At 45.5% G+C, this 12,873-nt stretch overlaps 1 protein-coding gene across 1 annotated transcript; it reads left to right on the top strand.

The window, feature by feature from the left end:
• Window positions 1-169: 169 nt before the first annotated feature.
• NENF (neudesin neurotrophic factor) lies at window positions 170-4,120 on the top strand. Its single transcript, XM_035111286.2, has 4 exons — window positions 170-375; window positions 1,357-1,417; window positions 3,386-3,489; window positions 3,769-4,120. The coding sequence occupies exons 1-4, from the start codon at window positions 214-216 to the stop codon at window positions 3,943-3,945; spliced, it is 504 nt and encodes a 167-aa protein (XP_034967177.1). The 5' UTR covers window positions 170-213; the 3' UTR covers window positions 3,946-4,120.
• Window positions 4,121-12,873: the final 8,753 nt, after the last annotated feature.

The following is a 12,873-nucleotide window of genomic DNA, read 5'->3' as shown; positions in this document are numbered from 1 at the left end:
ATATAAACTACAGTTCCCAGGAGTCTTCGCGGGGGTGGGTGGGGAGCGTGCGTGCTTTGGATGTATGGCGCACAGGCGGTCTGGTTGCAGCGTGGAAAGGAAGGCGTAGAGAAAAGCAAGCGGGAGAAGTTTGCTTTCGAGAAACCCGATCCCTGCGGCTCCTTTTCCCCGCCCCTCTAAGTCTTGGCCCCCATCCGGTGCAGGAGGAGCGCCATGGCCGGCGGCTTCGCAGCGGCGCTGGTCGTGCTAGCCTCGGCCCTCCTGGGTTTCCGCGAGGGGCGGACCGAGCAGGAGCTGCGCTTCAAGCCCGCGCCCCGGCAGAGACCCGTGCGCCTCTTCACCGACTCCGAGCTGGCGAGATACGGCGGGCAGCAGGTACGGCGGGCGGAGGGAGGCAGGGAGGGAGGGAGGGAGGGAGGGCGCTTTCCCGGGAGAAGGCGGCGGGCCAGGGCCAAGCTGAAGCTGGGAGGAGCGGCTGCTGGCCGAGGATTTAGGGAGCAAGGGCGGATTTTGCTGGCTTTGAACGATCCGGCGCGGGAAGCCAGCCGAGATTGAGTTTGCCATTGGATGTTTGGCTTGCAGACGCTGCTAAAATGTGGGCGCAAGAGTATATAGACGGAAGAGTTTTGCACCTCTTGGTAGGATCCGGATTAGAGCTCAAAACAGCGACGGGTGCCGTTTTGCCTCGCATTTGGTTCCCGTTGCTATGAATGGAAGGGCGTTGAGTGCGAACCCATTGAATGAACGCGGTGGGTTTTCTGAGTAAACAAGCCCCCACAGAAGCAGGCTGCTCAGCGGTGCAAACTTATACGTGCTTGGGTCAAAGTCTCAGCAGGATATGTTTCCTCCTTCTCCCAAGTAAGCATGCCGTAAGGAATTCACATTTCTTTTCTTCTGTCTCTCTCAAAGTGTGTGAGCTGCAAGTTCATGGCCCATCCCCCTGCAGCCCAACTGCAGATTTCTGCCCCCCCCCCCCAAGGAGACAAGGCTGACTCCTTCCAGGTTTAGTACCTGGAAGCAAAGCTGCCAGCCCATAGCTGCCAAGTTTTCCCTTTTCTCGCGAGGAAGTCTATTTAGCATAAGGGAATTTCCCTTAAAAAAAAGGGAGAACTTGGCAGCTATGTGCCAGCCTTCCCCCAAACTTGTGCTCCGTAGATGCATTATCCTAAAACTCCCATACTCCTTTAGGGATTTTAACGGGTTTTGTCAGACAAGGCTTTCTCTCTTAACTTGATTTGCACCATTTTTGGATTGTCTGGGGGAAAGAAGCGTACAAAATTATTTTGGATGATTTAAAAAATATATATATATCATAAAAATGAGTCTTATTTGGGGGGGTGGGAAATGTCTTTTCAGGAGGATCAGCCTATTTACATAGCTGTGAAGGGCGTGGTGTTTGATGTCACCTCTGGAAAAGGTGAGTTAGCTTTCTAAGCAGAGGGTCCCTCCCTCTCTCCCTCCCCATCTCTGGCTCAGGTTCAGAGGCAGAAATCTCAGCACTGCAGCCTCGGCTACTGTAGGGCATTCTTAAGAAAGCTCTATATTTCCTAACCTGGCGCCCGCCAGATGTTCAGGACCACAGCTCCCATCAGCCCCAGCTAGCGTTGTCCTGGGATATTCTTGAAAGAGAGAGGAGAACAAAAGATTAGTAATATATAACCACAATTGAAATATCTTCCAGTACCTTCCCCTCTCCCACCTCCAAAGTTATTTCCTCTCCATCAAAAAGTGCTCAAAGGATTCCTCACAACTATAATAATATTAATATTAATAATAATTTATTATTTATACCCCGCCCATCTGGCTGGGTTTCCCCAGCCACTCTGGGCGGCTTACAACAGAAACATTAAAACACACTAATTTCTTAAACATTAAAAACCTCCCTAAACAGCCTTCAGATGTCTTCTAAAAATCTGGTAGCTGTTTTCCTTTTTGACATCTGATGGGAGGGCGTTCCACAGGGCAGGCGCCACCACCGAGAAGGCCCTCTGCCTGGTTCCCAACTTGGCTTCTCGCAATGAGGGAACTGCAAGAAGGCCCTCAGAGCTGGACCTCAGGGGGCGTTCTGACCAGGCCTAGTAATGTTCCCAGCTTTGCTGTCTGTGGCTAAACTTGCCTCTGGAAGGAAGGCATGTTTTCTCCCCATCAAGGCATCGAGTTCCTGTAAACTGCTTTGAGCGTGGGTTTTTTTTGTTGGAAAAGCGGCATACAAATGAAATGACTGTATCTTCTCAGCAGCCATCTGCACAGCTCAGGCATGGAATATATATATATATATATATATATATATATATATATATATATATATATATATATATAATTCTGCCTGATGCTAGTCGGAGAAGGGCCAAGCCGGGTGGCTTCAGTTGCCGCTGACTTCATTTACCCACAATGCCTTTCGGGTCTGACTTAAGGTTGCTATGTTTGAGGGAAACAAAGGAGACATCGGGGGAAATAAAAGGTGCTTTTTAAAGAGTGGGCCTTAAAAATACGGTAAATAAAAAGTAAGCCAACACACACATACAAAGGATGCTGAAGCAGCCTCGTTGGCACCTGCTGGAGTTTGTAGGCCCTGACATTTGCCCAACCATTGCTGGATGCCAATGCTGGGCCTGGTGGTTACCTCAGCCAAAAACGCACATTGCCCTCTCTCAGCGGATCACCATTTAAATCCACTTAGCTGCCTCCTAGGTGATTAGTTGGTTGCCACCTGCCGTCATCTTCTGTGCACTGAGCCTCATTATTTAAAATACTGGATGCCCTCAGATCGTTTGCAGGTCTTCTGTTAGTGCTGTGTTAGTAATATAATTTGCTTGTCACTTTCATGGCCAGGGAGGCTGATAAGTGCATTAAGTGGACGTCTTTCTCATCTTGTACAATGGAAGCTTAAGTTCTTTTGTATTGGAATCTAATATTTTTTAGGTTCTGGCACTGTACAAGGAAGATAAAACAGACAAACCTCCAAATGTTGTCCAGAGACGAGATATTTGATGCGCTCAGCTCCTGAGCCATCAGATGTTTGTGGGATTTTTCTCCCCTCATGGTTTTCTAACTTGTCCATTGTTCTAAAAGGAAATAGGCTATTTTTCTGAAATACCATGGTCATAATTAAATACAGTGGTACCTCGGTTTAAGTACACAATTTGTTCCGGAAGTCTGTACTTAACCTGAAGCGAACTTTCCCATTGAAAGTAATGGAAAGTGGATTAATCCGTTCCAGATGGGTCCGCGGAGTACTTAAACTGAAAGTACTCAAACCGAAGCGTACTTAAACCGAGGTATGATTGTATTAGAAGTACCATGAGAGGTTTTTTGTTTGTTTGTTTAAAGGGTAATGAATTTTAGCTTAATTTCATTGAGACCTTATTTTCTCCTCCTTGGACAGAGTTTTATGCGAAAGGAGCACCGTACAATGCGCTAGCTGGCAAAGATTCCACACGAGGGATTGCAAAGATGTCGCTTGATCCGGTGGATCTCACACATGATACAGTAAGAAAAAGAGAGATGTGTTCTTTGTGGCATGAGCTGAGGCCACAATCCTGCACATCACTTTACTTGCATCTGGGCCTAAGTTGTTGTTGGCAGCTAGCTGTTGCCTCAAACACTTGCAGGATCAAAGGCACCTGGTGGGTGGGGAAGCGATCTCTGGTCCCTCTGCATATCTTCCTCTCCCTTTTGAATAGTCACATACGGCACAGTGAATGTATTTGCTCTCTCTTCCCTCCCTCCCCTTGCACAGACCTTAACTCACTTTCATACTTCATTTAGGTGGGCCTTACGGAAGAGGAGTTGCAGGCTCTGGAGGAAACCTTCCACAATGTCTACAAAGCCAAATATCCTATTGTTGGCTATACTGCCCAAAGAATTCTCAATGAAGATGGCAGCCCTAATCCAAACTTCAAACCTGAAGATCAGCCACACTTCACCATTAAGGATGAGTTTTGACCCAGTGGCGTTGCAGTTCTAAGAAGCTGCGGATATTCTCCTGCATTACAACGGAAAATAGACAAAAGCAGGATGTATGGCTGAAAGCGGGACGAACCCTCGGAAAAATGAATGGCATAGCATGCCTGTGACAGGGTGCATTTTTTGACATCTTTAAGGGTAAAACTAGGTACCAGACGCTTACTATTCTATCTTGGCTCTGCAGCTGATGAGCCAGTAACATCATGGTAAATGTGGATTTTATTTTAGTCCAATGCTCTCCTCCCCAGTGAAATATTCCATGCCTTTCTATCTGCCTGTCACTTGGCTAACTAAATAAGAGTATTTATGAGAAGGGCAGTACTTGCAAAAAAAGGCTGCAGCATGGAGTGTTCCTAGTTCAGGGTGCCTTCCAGCCATGCCAGCTTGAAGGATATTCCATTCCACCCACCCACTGTTCTAGCCCCCCCTAGCAACAGTAAATTGGGATTCTGCACCCACTGACCATGCTTCATCTCAGTGGACTGTGCTTGTGGTTCTTTTCTTTCTACAAACTTTGCAGTGAACCAAGGCTGCTCATGCTCTCCCTCTTGTTTTATATTCATTCATTTACTGCTTCCTAAACTGCATAAGATTTTCTTGGGTTGTGGACAGGACACAGAACATGCCTGCAGGTATGAACCTTGCACTGCGTATTTTGTTACGGTTGTTTCATAATGACTTCAATATTTCCAGTTTCTTTATCCTGAGATTAATTGCATCTGGGTTTTGTCATCTTAGATATAAATTGGGTCCCCTGTCTTTTTTGTTAACTGTCACTGCGGCTTGGTCATATTTTATTTACTTCAGTCCTCTGGAGAGAGGGTTGCGTTGTGGTTTTTTGTTCCCCTCCCCTCCTATTTAACCTAATTTACATAATCTCCAGTTTCTACCAAGGAAAGACATGCCCTTATCCATCTGTCAAGAGTCCTATTAGGAAATCTCTCAGGCTTTAATTTGCATAGCTCTTGGAGAACATGCATGCTTATGCTAGACAAATTGATGCTAACCACATAGGTGCAATAGCCTAAGGAGATTGTGTCGTGTTATGTTGATTTACCTGAGAGGCTAAATTAGCAAGATGACACTGAGCAGCCGCTTCGGATTCTTCAAAGATAATTTGTTCTGTTGCATTAAGCTCCCCACTGTTTGATTTCAAAGAGCAGATGATTATACATCCCTCTTGGGGGAGGTTGTGTGTTATACACACTAAAAAAGAAATGAATGAAACTAGTTGCCTTGCATGCAGAAGGTTCAAAGTTCTGCCCCTAATTTCTTTTAGTTAGGGCTGGAAGAGATCTCTGCCTGAAACCCTGGAGAGTCTCTTCCAAACACTGCAGACATTACTGAGCTAGTTGAAGCCAATGGTCTGACTCGCTATAAGGCAACTTCCTGCATTAAAACTGGGTTTTGATTCAGGAAGTCCCTGCCCTCAGGTACCACTTTGGCCATAGGAAGCTGTTTTATACCTGGCCAGACTGCTTGTTAGAAACTCTATAATATATAAGCTATTGCCAAATGGAAATTTAATCCTAGGTTGTGGTGGTCACAATGGAATGTCTAGGCACTCCCCCCCCCTTTTTGCAATGAAATTTATTATTAATTTCATTTCTATACCGCTTTATATTTTAAAGGAAAAATCTCAAAAGTGGTTTACAACACATTAAAATATCAGATAAAACAATCCAGAATAAAACTAATTCAAGCTTCAAGGAAAAAAAATTCAGATCCTTCTCTTGACATTTTGCTTTCGCCAGTTGCCAACCTGGCGTCCAGAAATCTCCATGTGGTTGCAATTGGACCTGCGCCAGTCACATTAATTAGTAGCAGGAGAGAACGCAACCTCAATTGTGGTCAGCATCCGTCAGCAGAAGAAATTTTCTTCCAGGGTTCTGCCGTCATATTGTGGAAGCGAAACTCGGCAGAAGCCCTTTCAGTTTGCGGTTTGCAGAAACGGGAGATAGTACAGAAAACAGTGCGCTTTGCTCCCATTTCTAGGAATAATAGCTGTGGAAGTGTTATGAGCAGCTATGCCTTGGCAAATCTGGGAAATAGTTCCTTATATCCCATTCCCACATTTCTCTAAATTTAAATTTCTGTTATTTTACCAATGACTACTCAAAGCAGCTTACGGGCAAAAACAAGCCACCCATTAAATATTAGTTCACAATAATAATGAAAAACTGAATTTAGACAAGCAATCAATAAAAGCAATTCATTACCGGTACTAGAAAGGGCAGTGAAACTAATTAAGAGCCTCTGGGTGTGCACACCTGAATCCATGTCCACACAGAAAGCTTTGGGACATCTGTGTCTTTACAAAGGTACAAAACGAATGGGTATTGTAGTGGCGCAGAAACAAAACACAAAAGCTGTGCCAGGTGTGTGTTTTGCTGAGAATAACCTATTGATGGGGCATTCCATGGGACAAGTACAAAGATTCATTTCGGCAGCCACAGATGCAAGGGGTTCCCATTTGTCTACAACCCATTCCATCCAACCTGGAAATCCTGTTGTTTCATTTCAGGCTGTGGCTTCTCGTGCAAAGAAAAGGCCTTCCGCATGCCCTAGAGCTGAAAACTAGTGCGTCCTGGACAAGAACAAAAAGGGAAGGCATGAAGGGAAGGCATTTAACAGTGCAATGCCCCCCCCCTCCAAAGGCCTGTCAATGCATTGCAAGATGTTGATTCAGGTGTGTGCTGTAGTTAAAGAATCTTCTTCTATTGTGGAATTTATATGCAGTAACAGGCGTTCGTGTTTTTATGCTCCTTCTCTATGAGTTTCATTCATTCACAGGTAAAAACACTGCTGCCTTAAGGAGCAATCCTATTGTTTTAGTATTAGAGCAACCCAGGGCAACCCAAACAGACTTAACAACTAGACAGTAAACTTTACATAGATACATTAAAACCCAGAGGAAAGAGAACTACGTTAAAAACATCCCAACCATTTCTAAAAGGCCACAGATAGTTAAAAGTCAAAGGCCTGGTTATAGAGAAATGTATGTTGGGTACCAATCTCTGCATCAGAAGGACCATGTCACAAAATGCAGGTGTTACATCAGTGTTACAGGAAGATATGTAGGTGCAGATGTTTTAAGCATGGTAATGAAGAAGGTAAGATGTTCTGCTTGAAGAAGGTTATCTGAACCATCTTCCTCGCCTTTTGCTGGGAGCTGTGTGCATGCCTGTTTTTGCCACCAGAGGGCAGTGTGGGTCAAACAATAAGTGGACAGCCACCCAGGGTTGGCAAAAGTGGGCATTGTGGCACTTGGCGGTATGGAGAGGCGCAGGTTTCAACACATGCCTGTGACAAGTATAAAATATGAAAACCCATTAATTTAAATAGATATTTCTCGGGAGTATGCAAAGCCTCAAAGCAAATGTACCCAAAGAGACGTGGTTTGGTTTGCTGTAACACATCCATTTCCGGAGATTTCAGAAGCCCAGTAGATGGGAGAGCTGATATTCCACTGTACCTCCCTATGCCATTTTATTGTTCTGCAGGGTAATAATCTGCATTGGGCCAGAAGACCGCTTTACTGTTTTGCAGTTGGTGCTAAGCAGGTCTGGGCCCATATGTTGCCACATGGGGAGACTGAGAGAAGGCAGCAGGAGCTGCTTTGAATTCTAAGGGAGGGGGTGGCATTTGTGTGATGGATAAATGTATCGAGGAAGGACAGGTGAACTTGAGTTAAATGCATGTATCCATGAACTCACATATAGATGGGAATGTTGTCTAAAAAGCTTGTGAACCCCACTCTAAACTGGAAACCAAATTCCACAAAAATCTGCCAGACTCCACCACAATCGCTCCCTGAGAACCTCCTTTCTCAAACTCGCAACTCTCCACAGGCCTTGAAGGTTGGTGCAAAAGCTCCTGGGATTGCTAGCTCTTTTCACACATTTTTTTTACAATTTCCCTGCTCTTTTTGTGGTCATTTTGGCCCTTTCCTCGCCTAAAAAAGAAAAGAAAAAGATTTATTTAATTATTTGCTGGCACTGCACGTATACAGGGTCGCATGCGAGTCGAATGCTTGTAACAGCGGGGACGCCTGTATTTTGACTGCCAGGATTTCAGATAGGGGCCATTTCCGACTGTACCTAGAGATGCTGCGGACTAAAACTGAGGCTTTCTGCATGAATGCATGTGTTCTCCCACTGAACCACAGGCCTTCGGTTACCTTCCAAAAGATGCAGCCCCTTGTTAGAGATAGGATTACACCAACCAGGACTGAAAAGCAGCTCACCTGAATGGGAATTGTATGACAAAGGTGTCCCTCTTCCCAATGGTCCTCCAGATGTTGTTGGACTACAACTCTCATCATCCCTGCCTGCTGGCTATGTCCGCTGGGGCTGATGGGAGCTGAGAGTCCAGCAACATTTGGGCCACAGGTTCCCCATCCCTGCCTTAAAGCAACCTGATGACAGATGTCACCATACCAGGCTTCCGACTGTCTTAGACCACAGTGAGACAAGGCTCCATTTTGGCCAGATTGAGGCAGCCCCATAAACAAAGGGAAAGGGGCTCTGTGTGACTCCTGAGCACGTTTCACCCAGTATGAAGTTATGTAAGCGGCTTTCTAGATAAAAAGAAAATGAGGAAATAAAACATTCCTTCATTACCGCATGTTGTTCCCCACAGAGTCAAATGATCCATCACATTGTGCTGAATCATGCCAACCAGCCTTGTATTGGAACATGTCAAAAGGAGGTACGGTGGGAAAAGAGGAGGAAGAGGAATTCAAAATCATATTTGGTTTCTGGGCAATGCAAAGCCTCATATTTAATTGCACACTATTGCCACGTTTCATTTCAGTTGTGTTCCTTGTTGTGCTAATGTCAGTGCATTTTCTTTATGTTCCTTCCAGAATTGCAAACTTCTTTTCAAACTACACTCGCACAAATGCTGCAAATTGCTCCATGGTTTTGTGGATGGTTTTGTGCGGTCCTCCCTCTTTTGTTGGCATTGTGTATGTACAGTCATACCTCGGTTTAAGTACGCTTCGGTTTGAGTACTTTCAGTTTAAGTACTCCGCGGACCCGCCTGGAACGGATTAATACACTTTCCATTACAGTACTTTCAATGGGAAAGTTCGCTTCAGGTTAAGTACAGACTTCCGGAACCAATTGTGTACTTAAACCGAGGTACCACTGTAATGAAATTGGGGTTAGATGATTTAGGTTTCTGGGGTCCCTTCTAATCCTGTCATTTTTACCTCTGCAAAATAGGAATCTGCAGAAAAAGGAGACAGCTGACATAGTTGGGCCCAGCTCTTTTGTTAAGTAAACAGCCCTGAACAGCTTGGTTAAGTATCTGCTTTGTTAAAGGTAAAGGGACCCCTGACTGTTAAGTCCAGTCGCGGACGACTCTGGGGTTGTGGCGCTGATCTCGTTTTACTGGCCGAGGGAGCCAGCATTTGTCCGCAGACAGTTTTTCCGGGTCATGTGGCCAGCATAACTAAGCTACTTCTGGCAAACCAGAGCAGCACATGGAAACGTTGTACCTTCCTGCCAGAGTGGTACCTATTTATCTACTTCCACTTTGACGTGTTTTCAAACTGCTAGGTTGGCAGGAGCTTGGACCGAGCAACGGGAGCTCACCCCGTCACGGGGATTCGAACCGCCAACCTTCTGATTGGCAAGCCCTAGGCTCTGTGGTTTAGACCACAGTGTCACCCATGTCCCACATCTTCTTTGTTATGTAACCTTAAATCAAAAGTGCAGCCATACAGGAAATAAATTGCTGAAGACACTTTCCCAAGGTGATCTGAAGGGGTTGTTGCCAGGATGAAATGAGGAGGGGGGAAAACTGTTTACATCACTCTTTGGAGGAATGGTGGGATACAAATGTACCAGTAATATATTTTTTTGAAAAGGTACGATCTGTCTCCTTGAATTCTGCTTGGAAATGGACCTGGTAGCCTTTCCAGTCACTGCCATTAGCTGCCTGGTCAAAAAAATTTTTCCCTCTTTTTAACTTCAATAGAGTTGGAAGGGAGCCTGAGGATCATCTAGTCCTGCAGTGCAGGAATGTGCAGCTGCCCCATTCGGGGATCAAACCTGCAACCTTGGCGTTATCAGCACCACACGCTAACCAACTGAGCTATAATGAGCAAGATAGTGTTACCATGTAGATGAGTGCTATGGTGCTGTTATGCCACTAATATTTTTGTTTGTTTATTAAAATATTACAGCTGGAAAAGCACTGGAGCATTAATTAAAAGACTGGCATAAACAAACAAACAAACAGTTTGATAAAGTGGTGTCCACCTCAAAGGTTATCATGAAAGTTTGCTGAACTTGAAATGGCTGCGTGGGTGAACTAGACCTTCCTCGCCTACAGCTATTTATTTATTTGTTCACATAATTTCTTACCCGACTTTCATCATGAGGTTGTAGGGCTGGATACAATGGCACAGCATACATACCAATGGTTCCCAAAGTGGGTGGTACTGCCCACTGGGGGGTTACCCAGGAGGGAGCTGGAAGTATAAAGGACTACCCAACTTTGAAAAGCTGGTATCGCTGGATCAAGTTCATCAGCTTTGTTGAATTAATGAAACTACCGGTAAATGGTTTTGCCTGGATTTTTGCACTTAATTCTTCCTGTTACGAATTTTATTGTGTTACAGTGGTACCTCGGGTTGCGGACCCGATCTGTTCCAGGGTGCCATTCACACCCCGAAAAGTCCACAACCCGAGCACCCGCCTCTGTGCAGGCGCATGGCGTCATTCATCGCGTCTGTGCATGCACAAAGTGCGATTTCACGCTTCTGTGCATGTGCACGGGTTACGGACATGCTGAACCCAGAAGTAACCCGTTCCGGGTTCGGCGCGTCCGTAACACGAAAAGACGCAACCCGCAGTGGATGCAACCCGAGGTATGACTATTATCTTCTTTAGCGGGTTGTGCAAACAGCTATTGTGAATCATGTTTTTTATAGGCTAGGGGGCTCTGAGGATGAATTATGGAACCAAGGAGGGCAGTGGCCCAAAAACGTTTGGGAACCACAGGCATAAGGTAAAGGGACCCCTGACCATTAGGTCCAGTCGTGACCGACTCTGGGGTTGCGCGCTCATCTCGCATTACTGGCCGAGGGAGCCGGCGTATAGTTTCCAGATCATGTGGCCAGCATGACAAAGCCGCTTCTGGCAAACCAGAGCAGCACATGGAAACGCCGTTTACCTTCCCGCTATAGCGGTTCCTATTTGTCTACTTGCATTTTGATGTGCTTTAAAACTGCTAGGTTGGCAGGAGCTGGGACCGAGCAACGGGAGCTCACCCCACCACAGGGATTCGAACCGCTGACCTTCTGATCAGCAAGCCCTAGGCTCAGTGGTTTAACCCACAGAGCCACCTGGGTCCCACAGGCATATTCTGTTCTAAAAACAGATAAAGCCACTACCAGCACACACATTTCCAAATGGAGCAGAACAGTATAAATTCAGGGGGTCACACAAAACAACACTGTCCTGCCCCTTGGTGTGGGTGGAATGTAGCAAGATAAATATACCCTCTACATCATGGGTAGGCAAACTAAGCCCCGCGGGCCGGATCCGGCCCAATCGCCTTCTAAATCCGGCCCACGGACGGTCTGGGAATCAGCGTGTTTTTACAGAATGTGTCCTTTTATTTAAAATGCATCTCTGGGTAATTTGTAGGGCATAGGAATTTGTTCTCCCCCCCCCAAAAAAAAATATAGTCCACCCACCCCCCACAAGGTATGAGGGACAGTGGATTAGCCCCCTGCTAGAAAAAAAATTGCTTACACCTGCTCTACATTGTGGGAAAGCAATTCCACTGTTTGCAAATTTCCCTATACTGCCCTTGGGGCGAGATTCTTTTGTGAGTGCTGATAGCTTCTTGCAAGCCTCACCTTTCAAGTCAACCTTCCTTGCTGCTTAAACATTAAACCTTAAGAAACCTTAAGAGACACATCATCTATGATGCAAATTCTGAAACACCAAGGATGAGTGGCCAAGTTTCCTTTCTTCTGAAATGCTGCAATGTGTGTGAAACGTGCTACAGTGGCTGAAGCAAAAGGCGGGCAATAGGAATACTGTGCTGAGTCATATGATGGGGATTTCCCAGGTGTTTTGTGTGTGTGTGTGTGTGTGTGTGTGTGTGAGAGAGAGAGAGAGAGAGAGAGAGAGAGAGAGAGAGAGAGAAATATACCCTGCAAAATGCACAAAGGATAAAACAGTTTACACCAATTTCATCATCTATAATCACGCAAATGGAATCCTTTTCTTCTTCTCTGTGACTGAAAATAACAAAGATTTGAAGAATGCCTAGCCCTGCAAATATCAGTTTGCACAGAAGGCTCATAGTCAACATGGATGAAAGAATCTTGTCAGTTTTGCTTCTCTCCGTATTTCATTTTTCCAGCCTTTAAGTTCAGTTCTCCACATGTCCTTCAGGGATTGTCATTTAGGCCTGGAGGGCAGTCCCACAATGCCTGCCCCTTTCCCTCTTGTCACCCTAAATCAGAGCTTTCCAAATTGTGTGACATGACACCTTAGTGTGTTGGTGTGTCGCACAAACGCTCCCCGCATCTCTCCTGGAGCTGGGAAGGGATTAGTTTTAAGCTCTGGTTTGCTAGTGAAACCAAATTACTGTGGCGCAAAATGGTGCATGTCTAAGAAGTGTGTCATAAACATGGAAAGTTTGGAAAGCTCTGCCCTAAACAGTCTGCTGTTGCAAAGATAGCTTTGGGGAAGGGTTGGTGCTTTGCAGAGTGGAAATGGCTCTTTGCCCAGAGATAACCCAACTCTCCAGTTCCACTTCCCTACACTATGTTTGCTGTTATCACGGCTTCTGAATAATTGGTACTTCCACCTAATGCCCATGATACAAAGCACATTCCAGTCACCCTTACAAAACACTTCTGTAGCAATAACAATTATG

This window comes from Zootoca vivipara, chromosome 3 (assembly GCF_963506605.1).
Source record: "Zootoca vivipara chromosome 3, rZooViv1.1, whole genome shotgun sequence".
In the NCBI taxonomy this organism is placed as follows: domain Eukaryota; kingdom Metazoa; phylum Chordata; class Lepidosauria; order Squamata; family Lacertidae; genus Zootoca; species Zootoca vivipara.
This window is presented reverse-complemented; position numbering and strand designations above follow the sequence as displayed.

What these genes read in the sequence shown, in the direction of transcription:
- NENF (XM_035111286.2), top strand. Translation starts at nt 214, where the DNA reads ATGGCCGGCGGCTTCGCAGCGGCGCTGGTCGTGCTAGCCTCGGCCCTC. An exon ending in CGAGATACGGCGGGCAGCAG is followed by an intron (nt 376 to 1,356) that starts GTACGGCGGGCG and finishes ATGTCTTTTCAG; the next exon opens with GAGGATCAGCCTATTTACAT. An exon ending in TGGATCTCACACATGATACA is followed by an intron (nt 3,490 to 3,768) that starts GTAAGAAAAAGA and finishes TACTTCATTTAG; the next exon opens with GTGGGCCTTACGGAAGAGGA.